Source organism: Hoplias malabaricus, chromosome 17 (assembly GCF_029633855.1).
Source record: "Hoplias malabaricus isolate fHopMal1 chromosome 17, fHopMal1.hap1, whole genome shotgun sequence".
Lineage (NCBI taxonomy): Eukaryota > Metazoa > Chordata > Actinopteri > Characiformes > Erythrinidae > Hoplias > Hoplias malabaricus.
Window position 1 is genome coordinate 24,185,833 of NC_089816.1, and position 25,648 is coordinate 24,211,480.

Below are 25,648 nucleotides of genomic sequence, written 5' to 3' on the forward strand. Positions count from 1 at the left end.
AATCTTCAGATCCTCAGTTCGAAATTCAGGCTCTCATTATAATTGTGTGTGGTAATCAGTTGTGTGCTATAGACATTTCATACACAGCTGTTGGAGTATTCCTTTAAGCTCAGACTAAACTGTAACCAAGAGACTTGTCATGTAATGTTATTGGCTTTGCATTTGGTCAGAGAGATCAAAGGCTTCAGTAAATGTAACCTCCATTGAAAACAGCCAAGTTACTGACCACCATCCACTACATCGCTTCAGTGACCCACACAGACTTAAGCACCGCTGTCATACTGAACTGTGCATTTGTATCCACGTAACAGCCAAGATGACATTTATTTACATACATATACATACACATTGACATATACATTTCTATATCTATATATTTATATATCTTAATATATGTGTTGTGTTTGTGTGTTTCCATTGTGTGAGTGGTGCCAGAGGCTAACAAGTGTCCTATGTGCATTTTTCAGGAAAAGACGAGCGCGCTCAGTCTGAGCAACGTGGCCGGGGTCTTCTACATCCTGGTGGGCGGCCTGGGCCTGGCCATGCTGGTGGCTCTGGTCGAATTCTGTTACAAGTCGCGGGCCGAGGCCAAGCGCATGAAGGTGGCAAAGAATGCACAGAACATTAATCCCACTTCCTCGCAGAATTCACAGAATTTTGCCACTTATAAGGAAGGGTACAACGTATATGGGATCGAAAGTGTAAAAATTTAAGTGGGGTAGGATACACGGCCGTCGTCCCTGATTTCTCCCCTCGTGCACGCTTCTTCTTCTTCTTCTTCTTCCTCTTCTTTCTTCTTCTTTTACTACTTCTTCTTCTCCTTTTTCTCCTCCTCTTTGGCTTCCATCTATACCCTCATATATATATCCCCCCTGAATGTTCTAATGAATGAGGAGATATTTTGGACGAAGGTGGATCGTATGTAATGCTGTTTTTAGCTTTGTTTCATATTTGAACACCCTTCCCCTTTCCTCTTCCCCTTTTTCCCCTTTCCCTCCCTCCCCAACCCCTTCTCCTCTGCACCCCGTATTGAAAGAAATGATTTTTCTTTCCATATCTCATTCAAGCCTGTTCCATTGACTCCATTGGTCATGTATGAGTGTCCTTCTGCTCCTCTACATGGCTCTTCATGCCTGTGAAATGATTTTCTGACTCTGCTTTGCTTACAAAACCCTCCGTGGTCCATATGGAACTTGTTTGTGTCTCCAGTTTGGATGTTTCTCATGTATTTGGTTCCAATTAACATTTCAGCTTACCTCTACAATGACCGTCAATATGTTGGGGACACTTACCTTTCAATATATATAATATACATATATGTAAAATAAAGCCTAATCTGATAATGTTTTTGTTTGTTTGAAATGCCCTTGCCATAGTAATTTGCCAAAGGGCACACTGTACTGCTTTCTGTGTAATCAGCATTTATTAGCACTCTTCACAATAACTTTTTAGCAATGAAAGATAATTATCTATACAATAGCATGGAAAGGAATATTGTGGGATCAGTATTTAGACAAAACCTTCTCCTTATGCCAAGGACAACACTAAACTGAGTGGTGAGGCTAAATATATCCTAATGATTGATGCATAGATAGTTTTTATAAGCTAACAGGATCTATGGAAGTATTATTCTTACATAAATCTAGAGTTTGCGGCACGGTGGTGCAGCAGGTAGTGTCGCAGTCACACAGCTCCAGGGACCTGGAGGTTGTGGGTTCGAGTCCCGCTCCAGGTGACTGTCTGTGAGGAGTTTAGTGTGTTCTCCCTGTGTCCGTGTGGGTTTCCTCCGGGTGCTCTGCTTTCCTCCCACGGTGCAAAAAACACATGTTGGTAGGTGAATTGGTGACTGAAAAGTGTCCGTAGGTGTGAGTGTGTGAGTGAAGGTTTATGTCGCCCTGTGAAGGACTGGCTCCGCCTCCAGGGTGCGTTCAATGATTCCAGGTAGGCTCCAGACCAACCGTAAGCCTGAACTGGATAAGTGCTTACAGATTATGAATGAATGAATGAAATCTAGAGTTTGGCCAGGGAGCAGAAATTTGAAGCATTCCGTGTTTTAACTTAAAATCCAGTTGATTGACCAAGATATGTTTAGTCTATGATGTTTGCTTTGTTTTTGCATTGCACTGGAGCTACACATGGGGTTTTGTGTCAGGGACTTGGACTTCCTCTCGAATTCCAAATTAAAGCTCACAAAATTACATTGTGATTACATTTTGTTATTAAAACATATTTTTATCCATATGATAATTATAATTTTCTGTTGGAAACTTGAAGCACTAAACATGGTCTTGATGAATGGCTACATTTGAGATTAGAAAAAAATTAGGCTAAACCAACAAAAATGGTCAAATTTTAAATCATGGTTAGATGTTCCCAAATTGTTGGTGTCCAGTGTAGAAGGTAAAATGGTCTTGTTCTGTACTGACTGGTGACTTGTGTGTATGTGTGTGGGATGTGTGTGTTTGCAGGTGACCTTTTCGGACGCCATGAGGAGCAAAGCGAGGTTGTCTATCACTGGGAGTACTGGAGAGAACGGCCGCGTGATGAGCCCAGAGTTTCCAAAAGGTGTGCCCACTGTCCCCTACGTCCGGCCTGGCGTGGGCATGAGCGTCAGCCTAACTGACCTGTCCTGAGGGATAAGACCCTGTCGAGTGCCTTAAACAATGGATTTCAATAGAGCAAGTTTTTTTCCCCTTTCTTTTCTCTCTATTTCTCTTCCTCTAGTGCTCTGTCTTTCTCTATCTTGCCCTCTTGTTTGTATGAATGGGATCCGGCGGCCACGTTTGATAAAAAAGAGACATTGTCCCTCCCGCAGCCCTTTGAATGGACTCACAATGCTATCCCAATTACATCTCTACTTACACAATGGGCCGTGTGTAGCGGGCTGATGACATCACTCAAACGTTTGCAGATGTTTTTTCTTTTTTTCTGTTTTTTTTTTCTTGCCCTCGAAGAGAAAGTGGAGACTGATGAAAGCTTGTGTGCGGCAAAAGGGTTCCCCACAGGCGGGAAAACACTCACGTCTAAAGATTATTTGTGTGTTTTGTGTGTTTGTAGCTACTGCCACACCTGGAAAAACCTTCATCTCGGCTCAAGCACACGGTGACATCGTCTGCATCAGGATGTGCAATGTTCTTCTTTTGGTAATAAAACTTAACACAAAAAGTATGTACAAAAAAAAGTATTTTTTATGTATTTTCACACATGAAAAAAAGGCTTTTAAAGAGAATCTGCTTACATACCAGTTGCATATATACTTGTACATCTTTAATCTCTATGTAATTTTAAAGCTTAGCTCTCCTTTGTTTCATACTTTTTAAAAAAAACGCCAAATATATCGCTTATATCACGTAATTTATTCTTAGTACAAGTATAAACTTAAAATTCATTAACATTTTTGGTGTTATGATATAAAATATCTAGCAATGCTTGACATTTGGACTCTGTTCTGATAGTGGTGCCGCCGATACGTTACTACTGATTTCATTTCTTTGTTTCTTTTCCAGAATTTGTTGTTTGTATTTTTTTAAGGATCAGGGTAGCAGTTTTAAAGATTATTTAAAAAAAATGAAAAAAGCAGTTTACAATATGAATGCAAAAATATAAAAAACAAAAAACAAAAAAAATGACCTTATTGTATTATTGCATAATGTTTTGCTGTGAATTGAATAGACGCATACACATCAAAAAACTGGTCTGTTTCAAATGCCAAATAAGTGAGTGTGCCAAATTATTACTGAATATAGTCTTATTATAATCTGTCATCAATGTGAATGTAGTAAATACATTCTGTAAGTTTTTTTGTAACTAAATGTACAGTTTGATGGCCTACACAGTGATTAGGTAATTTTGATCATTTTGAATTTCAGATTTATTTTGACTCAAACTAAGCACTACTAGTACATTGCAATACCTAACATTTTCATTTTACATTCGTACTTCCATTTCAATGATGCTGAATTTATCTCCTACTTACACTTAAACCCTGAGATATTACTTCACTAAATTAGTTAGCTTCTTCAAGTTAAACACTTAATAAAACATTTATTATACATTACTAGAAACATCTGCCTCTGTTTATTTGCCATTTACAGTAGGCCTGTGTAATGCTATTATACATCCAATTGGAAAAAAATAAAATATTATATTAGAAACATAAACATAAACTTAATAAACGTAATCAAAATTATATGTTATGCTAGGGAATGCCCAGAATGAAAGCGAATTGTAGATTATCTGAATCTTAAAAGGTGATTTTAGCTTTGCACATGTTTTTTTTTTGTTTGTTTTTTTTTTTAGATATAATGCAATTAATATAATTATTATTATTTATTTATTTTTTTAATTCAGCTGATCCTTTTAATTTTTGCTTTTTTATTTGAATAGAAGAGCAAATGTAATACCCAATAATATCATGCCTCTTTCTGTCATTTAAAAATCAGTTTCAATCAATTTGATCTCGTTTTCAGACAGTTCTGTCACTTTGTGAATGAATGTGTGCCAACTTGTTTATTTTTTCTGACTCTTTATAAATAAAAAGTGGCTAATAGTGCTGTGTGAGTTTTGTTGATGAAATGCTTGAAATGATGATAAACTGAAACAAGTGAAAAATCAAAGTTTCCCTTTATTACAGATGTCATTTTACTCTACTACACATAGACACATCTTGTGTGTGAACAGCAGCTCAAATATGTATCTACCAAGAGTGGTCCAAGGAAGAACTTGTGACAGGGCCATGGCTGCCCAAGGCTTGGTGTTTGAGGGAGAAAGGGACCACCAATCAATACAAAGACGACAACTACAGAAGAATGTAATAACTATATAAAAATACATTATATTAATTGCATAGGTATATATAGTCCCAGTTTCTACAAATAGTACAAATTTGTACAAGGGTGTACAAATAGTGGGTAGGATAGGTGAATAAATCTGGTGCAGAAACACTGGGATCACTACTTTTGAAGGTGAAAATACTAACTAGTGTTCCTTTAGATGAAATTGAATACGGTAACAGATTGCACAACTGTAAGCTCTTCAGGAGCAACAGCACGCGTAAATACATATACAGACATAAGAACTAAATACTACTGGTTAAATTTTAATTGATGAAATATATAGACCTGCTTGAGCAGAATTAAACATCATAGAAATATGCTCAGGAAATTAAAAGACACCACACACTGGTATTTGAACTTCTGGAACTAAATAAGCCACTGGTTTTGATGCTAATTGGTGACTTTTCACTTTCATTCAATATTAGCTCCATTAGTAATTCAGAGTAAACTAATTCTAATGTTTGTGAGAAGGAGTCAGAGCAACTTCAGAACTGCATGTCAGTCTGAATCCTGTTTGAATTATGAATCAAACCTGACATCAAAACTTGCTAAATGTTGTAACTGACACACTCAGCGTGCCACTGAGGAGGCCCTGAGGTCATTAATATGTTTTAGTATAATTATACAGAGAAAGAGAGAGAGAGAGAGAGAGAGAGAGAAAGAGAGAGAGGAGAATTTAATATGGAAATCACCCCAGTGTTAATCCCAGATATAGTTTATATCCTTTCAATTGCTGTCTTAAAAATAAATAATAAAAAAGGAGGCCAAAACGAGGAGAGTGAAATATGAATGGTATTTTAATATACACAATCACACACATACCTACTGCTGAAGAAGCAGATTAAACGAAGTCAGAAAAGTGTGTGTGTGTGCCTTATGCACTCTGTGAGGTGTGTGCTGTAGTGTTAATGAATGTCACACTTCTCTGTGAGATTATCCTCTTCCTCTCTATTGCCCCATATGCTGCTCAACAATTCCACACACATTAATTTTCCATTCCACCTCAGAGTTAATTATGGTTTATTAAAGTCATGTAGCCACTGTGCTCCCACCTGAACTAGAGGTAATTAGGACAAATCGTATACTGAGTTTGGAATAGAGGGACACACATTAGGGGGAAATTACAGAATAAATTACAGAATGAAATTGACCCCTATTATGTTTTATTTAAAATAAACTGTATTTCCAAATATATCCAAGCTGATGAACCTATAGTTCATAAATTTATTGCAGTATAATCTCCATAGAAATGCCTTAGCAGTAGAGTAGGACACTGAGGACGAGCTGCGAGACACTGATGTCAGCTGGAGGAGTATAAAACCCCCAGCAGTGGAAGTGTATTCTCTTGAGTGATGGAGCTTCAGAGAAACTGATTAATCATTCAATCCAACTAGGATTTAGTTATTCAGCATTAAAACAGAGGTATTAGCAATGGAAGCGTCAGATTAGCTTAGCCTAAAGCTAACATTGAAGCTACCCCGAAAATTAGAACAGCATTTCATACATTACTTATTGCTCAAACATCACCTTTCCATTTTCTCTTAGTTCAATAATTCAGACTAATTTACTGCCACCAGCATTCTCACTGGGAGTTTGCCCCCGGGAATTTTCTAAGAGCTTTTACCCTGCTCTGCTAAAGGAAGCAGCAGTTAGAAATGACAGAAGCATGTCAATCATGACTTTGCGAACAATCGATTAGCCTTCCTTTGTAATTTAAGGTGAGTCTTTGCTTTAAGGCATCTCTGGAATAAATTGATTTTATCCTGCTCCGTCAGTGCTAAGGTTACTGAGATGTTCCTTCAGGGAATTGTTTTGAGCTTTAGCACTGCCTTTGTCCTGTAGGGTTAAACGTGTGTGGAGGTCAGAGCGGTGTGTTTGTAGTCACACTGTTTACAGAAACACCTCACACACTGCAACAGACGGATTGCACTCCTCCATTTTTCATTAAGGATGTGCTGAAACACAATGATCATTTCTGATTCTCTGTGCTGCTCGCTCGGGACGTGCCTGCAGGCTTTCTTCAAAGTTCACACACAGGGAAGTGACAGAGTCTCGGAGGATGGGGAGCACTCCACTATAAAATATTCAAATTTCCAACCATTGAATAAGGCCTGTGTGCTCACCCACATAAATTCATGTCAGAAATAAGCTCACTGAACATCTGACTGAATTCTTATTTTCCATTTGGTTTTCACCTCGTTTAAAAATACTGTACATGTTCTAAAAACCACAGGTCACCTTGCTCAATGTCTAGTGTCACCTACAGGGTTATAAAGCCCTCCAGCATTAGGCTGTGGAGGGCTCCTAGACCTGTGTTAAAGCCTGAGGAGTCCTCAGGTAGCTACAGAAGCGCTGCAGTCATTAGCAAGACACAGGAACAGTGGGACTGGCCTGAATCTGCCAGAGCACATTGGAGCCACCATCAGAGCAGCCAGCCTCTGCTTTGATCCTGTAGCTTTAATAAGCTCCTTCACACTCCTTCATCTGAGTCTTGTTTTAAGATGAAGATGAGAGAACGTCAAAAGGCACAGACTATGTTTTTCAGCAGTGAGAGAAAAACGCTCTACATGCACGTCATTAAAAGGGACATGTCGGATAAAACGGCACGCTTAAAGAGGTGAAACACGAATGCCAATTAGACCCAAAGTATAAAAAGTGGTGCTTTGATTCAGTGGCAGGTGATGTAGGCTATGACACCGCAGACAGTAACAAAAATCCCTTGATTATGACTCCTTCTGAGCAGCAGAAAAGAAGCCAATTAGAGTGTTGCATACAGACAAGACATGCATAACACAAACACACAAACAAACACTTGTAATTAACACTGACAAACAGAGGACATTAGTATCATTTGCATGCTGTATGTGACAAGATCTCTGTCTGTCTCTTCGAGTAATGCACTATATTTAAGACAAATTCATTGAATAAAAGGGCTTCATTGAATTGAGTCAAAAGTACAGTCAGAGGATCTGAAGCATCATGAAATCATTGTTTCACCATTGTTTTCAAGGCCTACTATTTTCTAAACTAAAGTGTGTAGACTTGATATCCATTACACAGCTCCTAATAGCAATGGCATACTACTGTAATATGACCTTAATATCTCTCAATCTACTTACCATCGCTTGTATTGATTGACAGGCCTTGGAATCGAATCTGTAGTCTTTACATCAAGATTAAATTAGAGTGAATATGTGACCTCTGTCATGGGAAATGTTCAGAGTAGATATTGGGGTCATTGGTCCTTTGGGCCTTTAAGAGATAATTACAGTCTGTCCAGTACAATTACAGTAATATAGAGAGGGCACATATAGGGGATCTTAAGCTGGTGCTATAAGGGACACATATGTTCATGCTTGGTTTTAATGAATACAATATCAAAGGGGTGTGTTAGATTTCAAAAGGAATAAATAAATAAATAAATGCTTGGTATAATATGGTGTGTAAGAACTATTTAAAAAAAATCAGATTGGGCAGAATCACCTCACTATATCAATAAGGGCCCTTGGGCAAGACACCTAACCCTACATACACCTGTGGCTGGAGGGTGTTTTACAATGTACATTGCTCTGGAAAAGACTGTCAAAAGCTGTAAATGTAAATAATTCTTAAAGCAACCACTCTATTAACACTAATACATTCTATATTTGCTTTCAGAAGAACAAAAAGCATTCAAAACAATGCTAAAATCAATATAATTCTTTCTTTGAGTTTTGTGTGGAATACCAGTGTGACATCCTTATTATAGTTATGAATCATCCATTCCCACAGCGGTCTAGGACACCTCCAATAAATCATGGATGCTGCTAATCTACCGGGGGATATTTTTATTCATTCTGTTTACTAATCATTATGAACATTGCAGCTGATATATTTAAATGTGCATTTATGCTTTCCTGCTTCTTCAACTAATCCTGCTCCTTTTGGGTTTACTATGGTCTTGATTGAACTGTAATTCTGTTCCTTTAAGATGAGCTACATACAGTGAGAATCTGAGAAACAGAGCCATCAGATGTGACACATCTGGCAGATTTCTGACAGCTCTGCTGTGATTCATGCTTCTCTTTTTCATCACTCAGTAGAGTGAAGATGGACAGTTCCTCCTCTTCTCTCTGCAGATGACAGCTGCTTATCAGACGCTTCATATGTAGTCTGGAGATCTCTGTTTACTGCACCAAACACATGAACATATTGTCTACCACTGCACAGATTAATGGTGACCACAGATACTAAAAGTAATGAAAGTCATAAGGTGGCATTCTACCAGGCCACAACTCTGAGATTTTAATCAGGTCCAGTTTATGGAACGCCACTTCTGGCAACTTATGGATTGTCACAATGTGCCAAAACCATAGTTATTATATCAAATGCATTTTTTTATTCGAATAATACTTGGATAAACCCATACTACTCTAAATGACTACTTCAGAAAACTATACACTACAAAACAACAGACTAAACACTTTGCTGAAGGGCATCGGTAGAGCATAATGGGAGCTACAAACATAAATGGGGATAATGCAAGCGCTTTAAAATCCCAATTCCAATAAAAGCTGGGCGAGTATGTGAAATGCTAGCTAAAGCAAAGCAGTGAATGTTAAATCCCATTTAATTTTGAAAAGATATATATAAATAAAATTATATTCATGAAAATGGAGGCATTTTATTCCAAATGCATTTTTGTACCTATTGTGAAAAGAATCTGCCTTTTTTCCCCCAAAATGTAATGCCTCCAAGTGCCATGCTTACAACTGTGTATTGTCACCTTTCCTTTTTGTCAATACTTAATAGCAGCTGGGACGTGAAGAAAGCAGTTGATTCCTTTTTGAAAGCAGTTATTTGTTTGTTTGATTCTTTTTATTTATTCATTTATTTTTGTCGTTTATATCTTACACAATACCTCAGCTGTGCAACTGTATTGATGTCATTTTTTGCTTCTTTATCCTGAGACTTCTTTTGGTTACCAGGCACTTTTGAAGATATTATATGAGAGTGAAATACATAATATCTATGCTCTTTAAATTATATTAACGTTTTATAATGAATGGATGATGGCACAATGGCGTAACAGGTATCGTTGCTCTCACAGTTTCAGAGACCTGAGGTTTTAAATTTGTTTGTGCCCCAATAATTCTGGGTAAGCTCTGGACTGACCTGAACCTGAACATGATTAAGCGGTTATGGAAACCAGAAAATAATAGATTCAATGATAAATACTGGAGGGACCAATAGAAATAGCTAAAAATGGCTTAGATTAAACACAAGATATTTGACATTAACTTACACTGATATTTAAAAATCTATTTCCTTCTCCTGTAAAGTTACCACACTGGAGTGCGTGAAGCTGAATTACGACACTGATAAGGACATGGCCGCCCGTACCATGGCTATATCCACTCACCCCTCATTCACTTCCTTTCAGCCCTGCACTCAGTGGCTTTGTGTGTTGAGCAACGAGAAAAAAATAAGAGCTGCTATCCGCTGGCCTGGTTGTCATGGAAACAGCATTAGAAGTGCGTGGGGGAACAGGATGGCTGGCTGGAGTGTGACTGGTGAAGACGCCGCTGTCATTTTAGTCATTTGCACACTGCATTCAACAGCCTTTCTGCACCTCTGAGTTGTGTAAGAATCCATTTGAGGACTAATAATAAAAATGAAAAACTTAAAGAAGAATAAAACGCAAAACAAAGTGGTCTCAGGATATCCAGGGTGCCGGGTGCTCATTAATGCACAAGTTCAACTAGTGATAGAAGCCTCACACTGAGCGCGTTTCTATGGAAACCTCCTCCTGTGTAGTGCTTAGTCTGTGCATACATAAGAGATGTGGCATTGATGTGAGAGCATCTGAGTGTGTGTCTGAGTCGAGCAACATAGAGATATGTGTGAAAAAATGATAGATGAAAGATATTAACTGCATGTCATGTATAACAACACATTTCTAATGGGTCAGTTTGCTTATTGGATGCTTACAGAAACAAACCATCTATGTGTCTACTCTCTGACTACTGTATGAGACACACTTGCCTTGTTGGTCCACTTTGTAGAGATGAAGTCAGAGACAGTAGCTCAACTCTTGCTGCACAGTTTGTGTTGGTCATTCTCTAGGCCTTCATCAGTGGTCACTGAATGCTGCCCATGGGGCATCGTTGGCTGGGTTTTTTTTGGTTGGTGAATTATTCTTAATCCAGCAGTGACACAAGTTGTTCAATAACACCAGCAGTACTGCTGTGTCTGATCCACTCAAACCAGAGCAACACTTAATGACAAACCACCACAGCGTCAGTGTCACTTCAGCTTTGAAAATGAACCACCTACTATCTACCTACTTTTTGGTGGTTTGGGTGTCTTGATCATTGTAGAACAGTGGGGGAAGCAGGCTAACATGGTACGCAGAACAACAGATGGACTACAGTCTACAGTTTGACTGTGACATGTCAATGGCTGTAAACAAAGAGAAACTTGTAAATAACTCATGAAAGAATAAAGTTATGTTAAAATCATGCGATTGTTTTTCTTGTGAAATTCCCAATAAGTTTGATGCGATGCTCTTCCCATTGAAAAAACAAAATTTGGATCCAAAATGACAGACTTCAAAATGGCCACCACCCGTTTTGAAAATTTTCCCCCATCCCATATACTAATGTGACACAAACAGGAAGTTAATATCACCAACCATTCCCATTGTATTAAGGTGTATCCATATAAATAGCCCACTCTGTATAATAATAACTACAAAGTGTGCTTAAACATTAAGTGGACCTGATAAAACAGGTAAACAAAATACAAAAAAAGAGGTTATTTATGTTATGCCAAAGCTAATGTTGTGAGCTACAGAGTGGCACATAAAGCCCTTTGGATTACGTACCTTCAAAGGTTGAGATGGCTTTTGTATAATATTTATGTGGCTAAATGCCATCAAAACCTCATGCAGATTCTGGACTTCCGTTGGCACAACACTCCATCTATACAGCTTTTTGTGGGCAATGAGGAAATTTGGGTGGGGAATGTGCACCCCTGCCCCCCTCTAGAGCCGGCCCTGCTGGACACAATGTGATATTGTGAAGCAGCACACCTCAATCTTAAATGATCAGTGTATTTTTTTGTTTTTGTTCTTTTTTAATTCTTCACAGTTGGCAGAAGAAATCTGCAGTCCCTTAAAGGGAATGCCTATGATTGTGGGGAAAAGCAGCTCATAGCTCTGCATCTTTTAATGTGTAATGGCATGTTTGACGGAAAACGACTGTTGTTTGTATGGGTGGAGTTTAACATGTCAGTAAGATTTTATTCACCGTTTGAATTACCACAGAAGCTCATTTGTAACTGGAGGTGTTTAGTTTTATAGCACTTTCAGTAATGCAGTTAGCCGTTTCCTGAGTTTGGAGACATTTCCACCTTAAGTGATCCGAAACAGCAAAAATAAGCCAATACTGCCCACCTATGGAGCAATAATAGAGCAATCCTCATTTCAGTTCATGCTTTTAAATGTTTGGAGTCCTCTCTATTGTCTAAAACAACTCCAGATGCCTCTGCCACGAGCAGCGAGAGAGACAGAGAAAGACTAGCATACACCAGACAGAGCCTGTATGATTTTACATTCATTTACAGACACTGGGGATTCCCAAATACACGACTGGTTTGGAGCACACAAACAGACTAGCAAGTTGTGAGGAAACATCTTCTGAATTTTATATTTTATAAGTGTTTTTGTTTATAATCGTGAAGTACACCTTTAACAATCCACACTGCTCATGCTCACTTACACACATACCCACACACACACACCCACACACACACACTGCCGTAATGTTAAATGTCGTGTCTTTCGGCGGGGGTGACATGTGATTGGTGTCAGTCTGAGGCTCTGCCGGAGTGTATCATTTTCTGCTCTTCAGCAGAAAAAAAAGACAAAAGCCCTGTAGCTAAAAGCCTGGAGAAAAGAGAGGACTCGAAGCATTTGTGTTCTTTGCCTGGTTCCTTTCTCTGTGCTTCAACTCTGCCACTTAAAAAGAGCCATTACTGTCCACTTCAGCCATCTGAGGAGGAAAACTGAACAGACAGGGTCCGTTTACGCATGTAAGAGAGAGAGAGAGAGCGAGAGAGAGAGAGAGAGACATTTCATACATTGGACAATCCTGAATTAACAGAAATCACAGCAAAACAGGATTAATCTACAAGTCCAAAACATATCATGTCATACATTATATTAGCTTGAGCCTTTACTGCTTTTAAGTTACTTTTACTGAACCATTATAAGGACACTAGACAAAACAAGCAAGGGAACAAGCAGCACTGTGGGCTTAATATGTGGCAGAACCACGAGGGTGAGGTCCATTGACCAACACAAACCCCACCACATATCAAGCCAGAACATCCAAACAAACCCCCCCACAACATACTCCTAAAAAACCTCAAAACAACCCCAAACTACAGGAAGTATTGCTCTTGGGCTCCCCCTACAGATGCAGAGTGTATTTAATTTTTACAGCACTGTCGCAGATCTGTGGAATCATTCAGAATTAGATATTCAGATATTCAAGTTTGTTAGTCTGATGGTAGCAAATATAGCGGTTCATTCAGTCTTAAATAATTGTTACATGGTAAACCTTATGAAATATGTTAAAATGTATACATTTGAGGTTTAGTTTTTCTTGTGTGGCCTGTATTTAATACATGTGTGATGTTCTGACACTTAAAAAAGCAGTGTAATTTTGTGTCTAACATTGATCAAAAAACATTCTAGCACTTGTTTTCCATTACCTTTATCAGAAGATGCCTTCTGGGTAGTGAGAGAGGTGTGAGAATATTTTTGTTCCTAATGAGTGTAACCTACCATGCAAAGCAGGACCTGACACTAATCCACTTTGGTGTTTGTGTGCATGTTTACTCATTGTGGGGACATATTTATCCCTAAGGAAAATGACAACATGAACATCCTGACATTTAAAAAAATAAAATAATAATTGTTCTGTTAAATTATGGTGATATCTGAGGTTCACTGATTCCACAAAGATGTTTCACAATAAATCCGCATTTATTTCTGTCATGCAAACTATTGATATATTTCATTCATTAAGTGATTTGTTGCATTGCAGTGTAAAGAAATAAACCTGTTTCTGTATCAACATCTGGTCTTTGAACACAGAGACAGATGTGCTTCATGTTGCTCAGGGTACCAAATGATGCATTAATAATGACAGAAACCTGAATATGTCTGGAAAAATAAAAGAATATGAACTGCTATCAGGCCGAGAGAATAATGAAACAGGTGTGTCTTGCTTGGTCCTGCCGTTGTGTAGCAACCACCTCCCCAACAGAGTTCATTCTGCATTATACCACAAAAATAATAAATACATAAATAAATAAATAAATAAAACCTCAGAGCCTGGAGATTTGCATAAATTATCGTTTTTTTGTTTTTTTTTTCACACACCTCCTCCAAATTTATTCACCGCACTCAGTGAATGTGAGCTATAATCCAGGAGCACACTCACTATTTTATTACCAGTGACCACTCTAACCATCAGAATAGCTCCGCCCATAGAAACTGCATAGAAAGGCTTTCATGTGAGTGTATGACTTGACTTGAGTGAGGAGTCCTACCCAGTCAGAGAGAAAAAGGCAAGTTATGATCTCTTGGACATTGGGACACAAACGGCTGTTACATTGATGGGGGTCCACCTCATGACCTCTCAGCGATGGTGTCAGGGCTTAAATTATTGTACCAATATTGTTCAGAATATTATCACACTGCATTTTTATCATAGTAATAATATTTGTATGTTTATCCCCATTATTGGTGCTTATATGGCGATATACCATTGGATAAATGGGGGTAGTCTAGCAACACGAGGTGAACCAGATTCAGGGAGGTTGTTCCATAGGTTGTTCCAATCCTAGGACTGATCACTCATAGGATTGATTCCTGATTATGGCCTTGGACAAGATAATTAACCACACTACCAGCAAACTAATAGTTAATTCAATCATGTTCGGCAATAGTAGCACTACCCTGAGAAGCAATTTAAGGACATGGATGGGTTATTGTCCACCACTGTACCAAAAGCTGTCTCAGAAAGTAATCTACAGGTTCAAGGACACTGTTCCTCAAAGAATGATTACAAAAAAAGGTTGTCCACTTAAAATTAATTAAACAATCTCATAAAAAAACTCAAAAGCACTAGGTACAATTTAGTATTTTACCTCCTGGGCTCCCGTTCAGTCACAGAGTGTAATTTACTCTTACAGCACTCTTTCTACCCTACTCCAAAAGTTACATAGTGCAGTTTCTGCAGTGCTGAGCCCAGAGTAGCAACAACGGAGGACCTGTTTTCCATATTACAGGTCAGTGATGTTGTAGCTGTAATTCTAAGGTAAAAATACTACCTAATGTTCAATTAATCATTTCTTTTGCCAGACTGTTATTTTGTTGGCTTCATTGTCTTGTTCAAGTACCTATTTTTGTGCTGCCTCTTGGCCACAGATGCTGCAGCAATGCAAAAAGCCCAAATGTACCCAATGAGGAGATTAAACATCAATCAGTGATTTTAGATTGAATTCAAATGTGTTCAGTCATGTGACAGTTGTGGCTAGCAGGTGGGAAATCATCTCTCAATTTCCCCCTGAAGCCCCTGTATGATCCTGGTGGTTCTTTGTGGAGGGAGAAATAGAGGGGCACTCTGGAGAGATTGGTTTTTACTGTGTCCTCCGAGGCATACCGAGATTAAAGCTTTCATCTCTTATTGAAAGCTCTGATTTATGCATGTAGAAGCCTGGGCTGTTCACATACTGTCTGTACACAGGCCTAGGGGCCATTAAAACAACTATGTGCTAATCCTTATCGTAACTTGTGTAACTGTGTGTGAGAGATAGGGTTTGTATTTTGTGCACATTTATATAGACCTGTGTACTGTAATGATGCTGCCTTTCCTCGTCTGTGTGCCTGGCGGGTAGGACACACTGCCGCTTCCTCATTGTATGAACATAATGCATCTTGACATCGATGCTTTATGTTGAAACCGAATGAATGCATGTAAGATATGGAACATATTTTAATATCAGTTTAGATATTGACACATAAGATACTGCACAGCCAGTGAGCACACTTTTTAAATGCTATCTGTATTTCAGACATTGGAACAAACACAGAAATCTGTAAATAGAGCTTAAAAAAGAAGTAACAAGCAGAAAATTACCAACAGGCTTCCCAAGGCCTGGGAATAATAAGGGAATTACAATGACCCATAATATTAAAGTAAAGTTTGTAATGTCAGAAGTTATTTGTGTGTGGTTTGTCATCAGCCGAGATAATAAACATATCTTTACTAGCAATTAATAATGATTTATGATAGTGTTGGCAAGGTGTATAACTGATATTATAGCCCCTATCTGAACACAACTGAACATCCCGTCAAACTTTATTTTAATCTTTATCCAAAAACGAGGGCACATGGGGCAAGACTAAAACATGGAGTGTAAAGCAAGAGCTCCTGACTTCATCCGTTTCCTCCCATCCCTCCTGCTACTCGTCTGTGGAGATCCAGGGGAACACTTGCCATATGGCAGCTCTGGTGCAAGCACTTGGTGCCAAAGAATGAACAGAAGGGCAGTGCCATGCTAAGCTATGCTATAGTGTTAGTGGCATGAAAGTGTGTGTGTGTGTGGGCACTGCTTCACTCTATATCAGCCTCAACAGCTTCAAGGCCAAATTAAGCTTCATTCACAGGAGGCAGGAATGCAGCCTTATTTAAAACCCAGAGAACTGTTTACTGATGAGAGAATTTTCTCTTTCATGCACTGAGCCCTAATGGAAAATCTATCATTAACCTTTTAAACTGCACACTTATTACAGAGATGGGGGAATTAATTGATTCTTAGATGTGCTTCACTCTTCAAGGATTCTGAATCTTCAGAATTCCAAAAGGTTAGAACCAACAGGATTTCGTTTGCAATCTACCTGTGTAAAGTTCTCCCACAACGGTTTACAGCGCCCTACTGTAATGCATTTATGTGGATTTGTCCAGTGGACAGGAGCTCACTTAGGGATTATACAATAACAATGAATCATAACCAATCTTACTGCAGAAATCATATGAATATCTGGCCTACAACTTTTCAGATCTGGTTGTTTCCTGTGTCTTTTATTTTTCTTATTATTTTACAGTTTTCCTATTTTCAAACCTTTGCTTTTATTTAATTTTATTCTTTTTAACATATTTTCCAAAGACTTGTGCATGTTCATTATACCAAACCTTCTCAGAAATGTGTGTGTGTGTGTGTGTGTGTATACAGTATTATGAATGGACATTTTCTCTTGACATTTTAAATGATGTGTGCTATAATCTGCATGCTACTATGACTTGTTTGACTCTGGCCTGTAGTATGTATCAGCTCTGCTGGAGGTGTGCCCTGTTGTAGCTATAAATTGTGGAAGGCTGTGCTAATCCACCTCTATCAGTACTTTTCCTCATCTCTCTGCTAGACTCCAGACCAGTTAACTGTGAACTTTAGATTCTGTTCCTATAGAGCACTACAGCAACACGTGAAAGACCCCAGCTGTTGTATAGGAAAGAGCAAACAGCACTCTGTTTCTCAGCTAATGCCACCGCATGCCGTGCCCAGCTCAGCGGGGTCCTCTATGGCTGACGGGTGCATTATTAATCCTGATGTCCAATTGATGGCTACTGCTGTGCTTGTTAAGAACAGACTGGCCCTGTTCAAAACATCCATGAACAACCAGCCCCTTGCTTCAAGGAGCAGAAAAAAGTCAAAAAGCCTTGTCACCCTAACTCCAGTTAAATGGAATATGAATTAGATTTAAAAGAAATAGTTATTTATTTAAATGGCCCACTGACAGTGTTTCACAGATGCTGAGCTTATCTTAAACACTTTCATGGCCCTTTACATCTTGTGTTTAAAGTGTGAAAGCTAGCTAATGCCACACAATGACTGTTCCATATTAATTTGTTGCCTGTAACCGCTTATCCAGTTCAGGGTCATGGTGGGTCTGGAGGCTACCTAAAATCATTGGGCGCAAGGCAGGAACACACCCTGGAGAGAGCACCAGTCCTTAACAGGGCGACACACACACACACACACACACACTTTTCAGTCGCCAATCCCTCTACCAACGTATGTTCTTGGACTGTGGGAGGAAACCGGATCACCCACGCAGACACTGGGAGAACACACCACACTCCTCAAAGACAGTCACTCGGAGGAAACCCACGCAGACACTGGGAGAACACACCACACTCCTCAAAGACAGTCACCCGGAGAGGGACTTGAAGCTACATCCTCCAGGTCCCTGGAGCTGTGTGAGAGTGACTCTACCTGCTGCGCCACCGTGCCACCCCCACTGTTCCATATGCTTTGAGACAAACAATACATTTCTAGTTCTATCATGCGACTTAATAATTCATGTGTGTGTATTTGTTATTTTAAAAAGAGAATTACATTTAAAACACTATTTTAAAAATCTATTTTATTTGAATAAATATGGTAATTGCTGCTATTTGTTTAGTAATGTATTTCTACTCGGATGCTGCTTCATCTTTCTCTCTACACACAACGACACTGCACTGCGAAACTGCATGGGTTTTTTTTTTTTTTTTTTGCATGGATTTACATTTGCAACACTGCCAAAGAGAGACAGATGCTGAAATATTAATTAAAGGCACGTTCTGTCGCAGTCTGTCTATGGTTCACTCAGTAACCTGTTGGCAGTTTGATCCACTGTTCGTTCCCAAGACACACTGCAGCCTTGTTCTCATATTGGAAAGACATTTACAATAGCACTCTGACCACAACAAATGAAAAAGCATTACCACCACTTGGAATATATATGTATCCCTGAGGAAAAAATACACATTCATACATATAGCGAGTTATGAAAAAGGGGCTCTGTAACAAAATGAAAAAGTGAATGCTGTATGAGGAATATATTCTCCCATATTATATGCTAAGACTCCTACACTATCCAACTGATGAGTAATCGTGCATCTGTACAACCATTCAATTGACTTTTCCAACCACTGGCTTTGCTTTAGTCCCAGATTCGCCCGTGCAGGAAGAACAATACCTGACCATTCTCCCTAAGGACAAGAGTACAGTGCCCAGGACAGGTCAATATAAACTACAGTCTTTACATAGATCCATCAGAATATTTTTATGTCATTAATCTCACTGACTTGGCTCCATAGGTGATTAATGTGTTTTTTTGTGTTCATTGAAACACCATCTGGGTATATTCTGGTGACCAACATGTTATAAAAGAGCTCAGTCCCAGCTAACAAATCACATCTTTAGGATTTCCTTAAAATATTGTTGTAGGGGATATATTATTTCCAATAACAGCCCGGACCTGCAAAACAAGCCCAATGAGTGTGGAGAAATAAGTATGTTAAATAAATATGGGAAAATGAGAATGGAGAACAAAGAAAACCAAACAAAAATCCAGAGCTCCTACTCCTTGTTCCTGTCCAACTCCTTGAACTGTGGCTCAACTGCAACTGTCCTTCAGTCCCTTACCTTAGCTTCAGAGTTACTTGGAATATATACATACATATTTTCATTGGAATTTAGGAGTGTTTGTTTGTTTTGTTTCTTTTTCTTTCACCTGTAAGATTACTATTTTGTAGATACCTTTTCTTTTTACCTTTTTTCTTTTGGTGTTGTCCCAGTGTCCGCTTGGGTTTCCTCCGGGTGCTCAGGTCTCCTCACGCACGTTGGTAGGTGGATTGACTCAAAAGTGTCCATTGGTGTAAATGTGGAGTCCAGACCCACCACAACCCTGAACTGGATGAACGAATTAATAAATCAATGAGTTAATTAATGTTTTCCTTTGGGCAGTGGCAATATATTGGTTGCTTTATGTACCTTGAATGTAATTTCTGCTGAAGTATTCCTTTTAAAATTGTATGCTTAATGTTTATGGATGATTAATACTCTACAAATGCTCTTATATCTCAAATATATTCACATTTTAAATACACAGGAAATTCTTCAGTGTTAAATCAACACTATTAGTGTTAACACTGAGAGTGTTAAATTATTACACTAACAGTGTTAATTCAACACTAATACATTCATTCATTTATTCATTCATTCATTATCTGTAACCGCTTATCCAGTTCAGGGTCGCGGTGGGTCCAGAGCCTACCTGGAATCATTGGGTGCAAGGCGGGAATACACCCTGGAGGGGGCGCCAGTCCTTCACAGGGCAACACACACTCACACCTACGGACACTTTTTGAGTCGCCAATCCACCTACCAACGTGTGTTTTTGGACTGTGGGAGGAAACCGGAGCACCCGGAGGAAACCCACGCCGACACAGGAAGAACACATCAACTCCTCAAAGACAGTCAACACTAATACATATATATACATATACATATATATATATATATATATATATATATATATATAAACATTTGCTGTGTACCTTCTTTGTTTAGTGTTGGGACGAGTAATATGGAAGTTAAAAATAATGAACAGAATAACGTTATTTTACATAGGAAACAGCAGAACAGCCAATGGTACTTTCCCCCTGGGCAGGAGTAGCTGCTGCCACCTACATTTAGGGGTAGCAACCTCTAAACAGCAGTTTATAATGATGACCAAGTGTGCAATGTAATGGTTATTCTTGTGTAAATATAAATTTTAATGATGGTAAATTTTCGGTATATGCAAGTTTAATTACAGGAATATTTTGTAATTATTCAAATGTTACAAATATGTGTAAATACAGTAAATGTCCGTATTTTTAAATGATTCAAAATACCATTATTTAATGGTTTTGTTGGAAGTGATTTCCTTTTGATAGCGAAGAGAACTTCTGTGATCCATGCATGAATCTGGACTACAATTGCTGTCAAACAGGTTGTTCCTCTCAAGGAAGGGAAAATACTTAGCTGTGATACATGGTTTTAAACAGAAAAGGAGAGATAAACTCTTGAAATAAAATATTCAGTCTGAAATGACTTGCCACTGAAATGAAACACCTGATAATGAGTAAGATAGAGAGAGAGAGAGAGAGAGATAGGGAGGGATGAGAGCAGGTGTTGTGCTCAGTGGTGTTTCATCTGCAGCCCCCAGCCTGCTCTTCTTCTGTTCATAATAAACCACGCTGTCCAGCATAGAGCCAGCCCTCTCCTATTACCTACTGTGCAGTCCATACAGCCAGCTTTCTCATGCAGATTTCAGTGGACACTTCATACAGCAGGCTTTATTCTCCAAATATCACTGGGCACTCCATACTGCAATCATAGTACAGTCCATATATCTAACTCTCTCCTCTGTATCTCACTGTTCAGCACATAGAGCCAGCATTCATCTCCATATCTCACATTCCTTTTTCATATTCTACTTTAAAGTCCATTTATCTAACTTGCTTCTTTAGATTTCACCGTTTATTGGATGGTAGTATTGTTGTTGGCCTATTAATCTTCATGGTTCTTAGGAAACTGGTTTTCTCTGTATGTTTTATCTTCAGTTTGTTTTGCTTTGATTCTCCATTTTATTCATATTTAATTTGATTGGAAATGTGAATAACTCCTCAAAACTGAGTAATGTAATCAATGCCCGTTTTGACTGGAAATTAAATGCAGTGGGGACTCAGATTTTTCTATGAATAACCTTCTGCTATGTTAATGTCCAGAGAAAAAGCTGAAATTATGTCTGCAGTTGGACTATCTGTGAATTAAAGTTGACTGATACTAACACAAGCAACTTATATTAGAGCGTGTCTAGCCTACTGGACCTTCACACTCTTTTATTTATATTTTTTTTCTGTCTGTATTGTGGAGCTCATATAGTCTGCACAATCAACACTGTCATTACACGCACAACTGGGCAGAGACTGCCAACAGCGAATTGAGCAGGAAGCCAACAAGCAACACTGCCCACTGCTGTGTGTGTGTTGTGTGTGTGTGATTGTGTAGGTGTGTAAATATCACTCAGAATAAGTGACATGGTATGAGCCAGCAACCCCCCCCCCCCCCCCCACATTAAAAAAAAATCAATGTGCTTCTTTCTATTAAGCTTCACAGCAGTCAAATATATATTCATTTACAATGCAGTTGCAAAGATAAACACTAGTATTAGATAACAGACAATATTATGTGCTGCAGTTCAGTTAAAATGATTAAGAAATGAACTACAACTAAATATGAAACAATAGTTACAGGTGTCAAATTCAAGCAGTCTTCAATGGCCAGACATAACCCAGACACCAAATAAATAACAGAAAGATGAATGTTTGAAAGCAAACACTGAGGAGCTTCAAATAGTAGATCCTATATTAGAGCCTATAAAAGAAGAGAAATGTTGTTATTTGGAATGGCTTACCACTAGTTGAATGTTAGGAGTTTTGTATGGCATTAGAAAACAGGATCCATAACCAATAAATTGCATTTTGTAATTGAGAAAACTGTCATTAATATTGAGAGCTATAAAAACAGGTTTGTAAACAGAATATTTCTGTATGTAATAATATTCTTGAAGGATCAGTTTTCGCTTCCATTCCGCCTTTTCTCAGTTGCGCTTCTCTCAGTCTCACTGTCGCCTCCAGAAGCTTCTCGCTTTTGACCTTTGACGGGGTGGTGGGCGAGATCTAGACAGTCACCGGTTGCTGAAGTTAAGCCCCGCCCACCCAGCCAATTCTGCACACCCTGCTACGTCAGTGAGAGTGCGCCTGATTGGAAAATGGCCGACCTGCAAACACAGGTAAACCATATCAACTATTTTTAACGATTATGTCTTTTAGTAATGCACAGCTCGTCATAGAGGATTAGAGTCAGACTACTAACTGATTAACTGTCTAGATCCTGCCCCCATCAAAGGTCAAAAGAGAGCAACCTCCGGAGGCGACTGAGAGAAGCGCAACTGAGAAAAGTTAGAATGAAAGCAAAAATGTGTTCTTCAAGAATATTAAACTCAGAATAGACGATTATATACAGAAATATTCTGTTTGCAAACCTGTTTTTATAACTCTCAATATTAATGAAAATTAATTTCTCAGTTACAAACACATTATCTATCCACACCAAAGAAAAAGAAATCCAAGAAGAAATCTTTGTAATTAAGTCAGCAATTTCTCTTGGGCAACAGTAAAGTAATTGAAAGAAGCAAGTCTCTTGCTGCTCTGTTGTTTGTTCCTGCTCAAAAATGTTATGATAATTAATCAATCCATTCATCCATTCATTCATTTCATTCTGATCAAGCTTGTGGTGGGCCCGGACCCTGCCTAGATTCAGTCAGCGCAAGGGTTTAATATCCCTCAAACTCCCATAGTCCACTGCATCACCATTTCTTTCTCTCTCTCTCTCTCTCTCTCTCTCTCTCTCTCTCTCTCTTCAATCTTTATCCAAACAACAACGCAAATAAAATAACAAATGAGCCCGTGTTGTTGAAGCAGTTTTGCTAAAAAGCCCTGTGTCTGCAGTGTGATGAATGGAGGCAGTAATCACAGTAAAACTGGTGGAATGTTTTAGGCAGGAAACCTAAAATACAAAACACTGCAATAATTCAGAGAAACAGCAGAACACTCTGAAATCCCGAAAACACTCAAACACTTAACCTCAACCAATTAATGTTTGCTTTCTCTATGACCACAGAACTATGTGTATAGCCACAACATGAGCATATATTAATGCACAGAATTATTCATACACAAAGTTTATATCATTATTTGGATAAGTATTAAATGTTACCTAATAATTTCATCAACGACACACACACACACATATATATATATATATATATATATAGTATATACACATAGAGAGTGAGAGCACATGGACTTGGTCAGACAGATTTGTGGCCATTAAAAATGTATGAGGAGCCAAATGCCTCGTGGGCAAAATACGGAACAGCCTCACTCTGATTTGAATCTGTGTCTGTGGATGAAAAATAAATTGTGTGTAAAATATTCAGTGGGGTGTTATTAGCATGAGTGGATGGCTTGGACTTCAGATTTAATCCAGGAGAGAGGACTGTGGAATAACACAGGTTTCTGCAGGCCAGACAAGGATACTGTGCTGTAGACGATTATAGATGGAATGGTATACGTTAGTGTAGAGTCAGCTCTCCATATCCATGGGTTCTACATCTGCGGTTTAAGCAAACTGTGAGTTCAGAAAAATATCCAGAAGTTTTTAAAGCAAAGCATGAGGAGCAATATGTTGAATTCATGTGAATGAAATGATGTGTAGCACACCATGCTGTAGCCTCTCACAATTTCAGACATCCTCAGTCTCTCTCCAGCATTCACTGTTGGCTTTGCATCTCATTTGTTCCCTACTTGTGTTGTGTTCACACATTATTTACCATTTGTGCATTGTATAAGACATGTTAAGTAATCTAGAGATGATTTAAAGTGTACAGGAGTATGGGCATAGGTTACAGACAACAGAGAACTGGAGTGATGGAGCTCTACCCAATAGCAAAGAGATGTATTTATCCTTACTAAATTATATTTGGCTGAAGGCAGTAGTATCTCAACAGCAACAGTCCAATAACCTGCAGATTTCAGAGGACATGGTTGATAACCACAGATGTCTGGCAGTACAGTGACTATCTGAACTGCATTGTGCTTTGTGTGAGCAGAAATTGTGTGTTATGAAACAGCTCAGTGTTTCATATGTGGTTCAAAGTTGTGAAGATTCAGTTTATAGAAATTTCTGCCGTGTGAAAAGCAGCCAGTGCTGAATTGGATTTGGCTCAAAACATTAAAGTGCAAACATGAAAAGAAGTTTATAGCGATAGATTATGATCATACCGCACCACACCCCAACACACACACACACACTACCAGAAGCAGTAATGTAAAAGCATCTGAGGAAAAACACATTTCTTAACAGATGTCAGCAGCAAGCATGGTTTTTTGTGGCTATTTATTAATATGGTTTTATCAAGGAAATCTGGACTGAGCTGATTAAAAAATGTTTTGAGAACAAAAAAATCTGGAAATGACCCTGTATTTACAAGAAAGGAAAAATACTTCATTCTCTTTCAATATAAGTAAAATTATTCATTCATTTATTATCTGTAAGCGCTTATCCAGTTCAGGGTCGCGGTGGGTCCAGAGCCTACCTGGAATCATTGGGCGCAAGGCAGGAACACACCCTGGAGGGTCCTTCGTAGGGTGACACACACTCACATATCCACACACACACTTACACCTTTGGACACTTTTGAGTTGCCAGTCCACCTACCAATATATGTTTTTGGACCTCGGGAGAAAAAACCCACACAGACACAGGGAGAACACACCACACTCCTCACAGACAGTCACCCAGAGGAAACCCACACAGACACAGGGAGAACACACCACACTCCTCACAGACAGTCACCCGGAGCAGAAATGCAAAATGCAAATGTAACATTTTTAATGTAAGTCATATTAAGACATTTTTATTGATTTATTTTGTGTAAAATATTAGAATAGCATAAAAGGCAGGTCGGGTGGCACGGTGGTGCAGCAGGTAGTGTCGCAGTCACACAGCTCCAGGGACCTGGAGGTTGTGGGTTGGATTCCCGCTCCAGGTGACTGTCTGTGAGGAGTTGGTGTGTTCTCCCCGTGTCCGCGTGGGTTTCCTATATATATATGTATGTATATGTATATGTATATATATGTATTAGTGTTGACTGTCTTTGAGGAGTTGATGTGTTCTTCCTGTGTCGGCGTGGGTTTCCTCCGGGTGCTCCGGTTTCCTCCCACAGTCCAAAAACACACGTTGGTAGGTGGATTGTCAACTCAAAAGTGTGTGTATGTTGCCCTGTGAAGGACTGGCCCCCCTCCAGGGTGTAATCCTGT

At 38.9% G+C, this 25,648-nt stretch overlaps 1 protein-coding gene across 4 annotated transcripts in view; it reads left to right on the forward strand.

Annotated features, from left to right (window-relative positions):
• Positions 1-4,589, forward strand: part of gria2b (glutamate receptor, ionotropic, AMPA 2b) — a 43,624-nt gene extending 39,035 nt beyond the window's left edge. For 2 of the 4 annotated variants that reach the window (XM_066648438.1, XM_066648439.1), the window contains exons 15-16: positions 468-602; positions 2,469-4,589. In XM_066648438.1, coding sequence (XP_066504535.1) covers positions 468-602; positions 2,469-2,633 — 300 coding nt within the window. In that variant the 3' untranslated portion in view covers positions 2,634-4,589. Of the gene's footprint in view, positions 1-467; positions 719-2,468 lie in introns of all 4 variants that reach the window. The other 2 variants (XM_066648440.1, XM_066648441.1) reach the window with 1 other exon arrangement.
• The last annotated feature ends 21,059 nt before the right edge of the window (positions 4,590-25,648 follow it).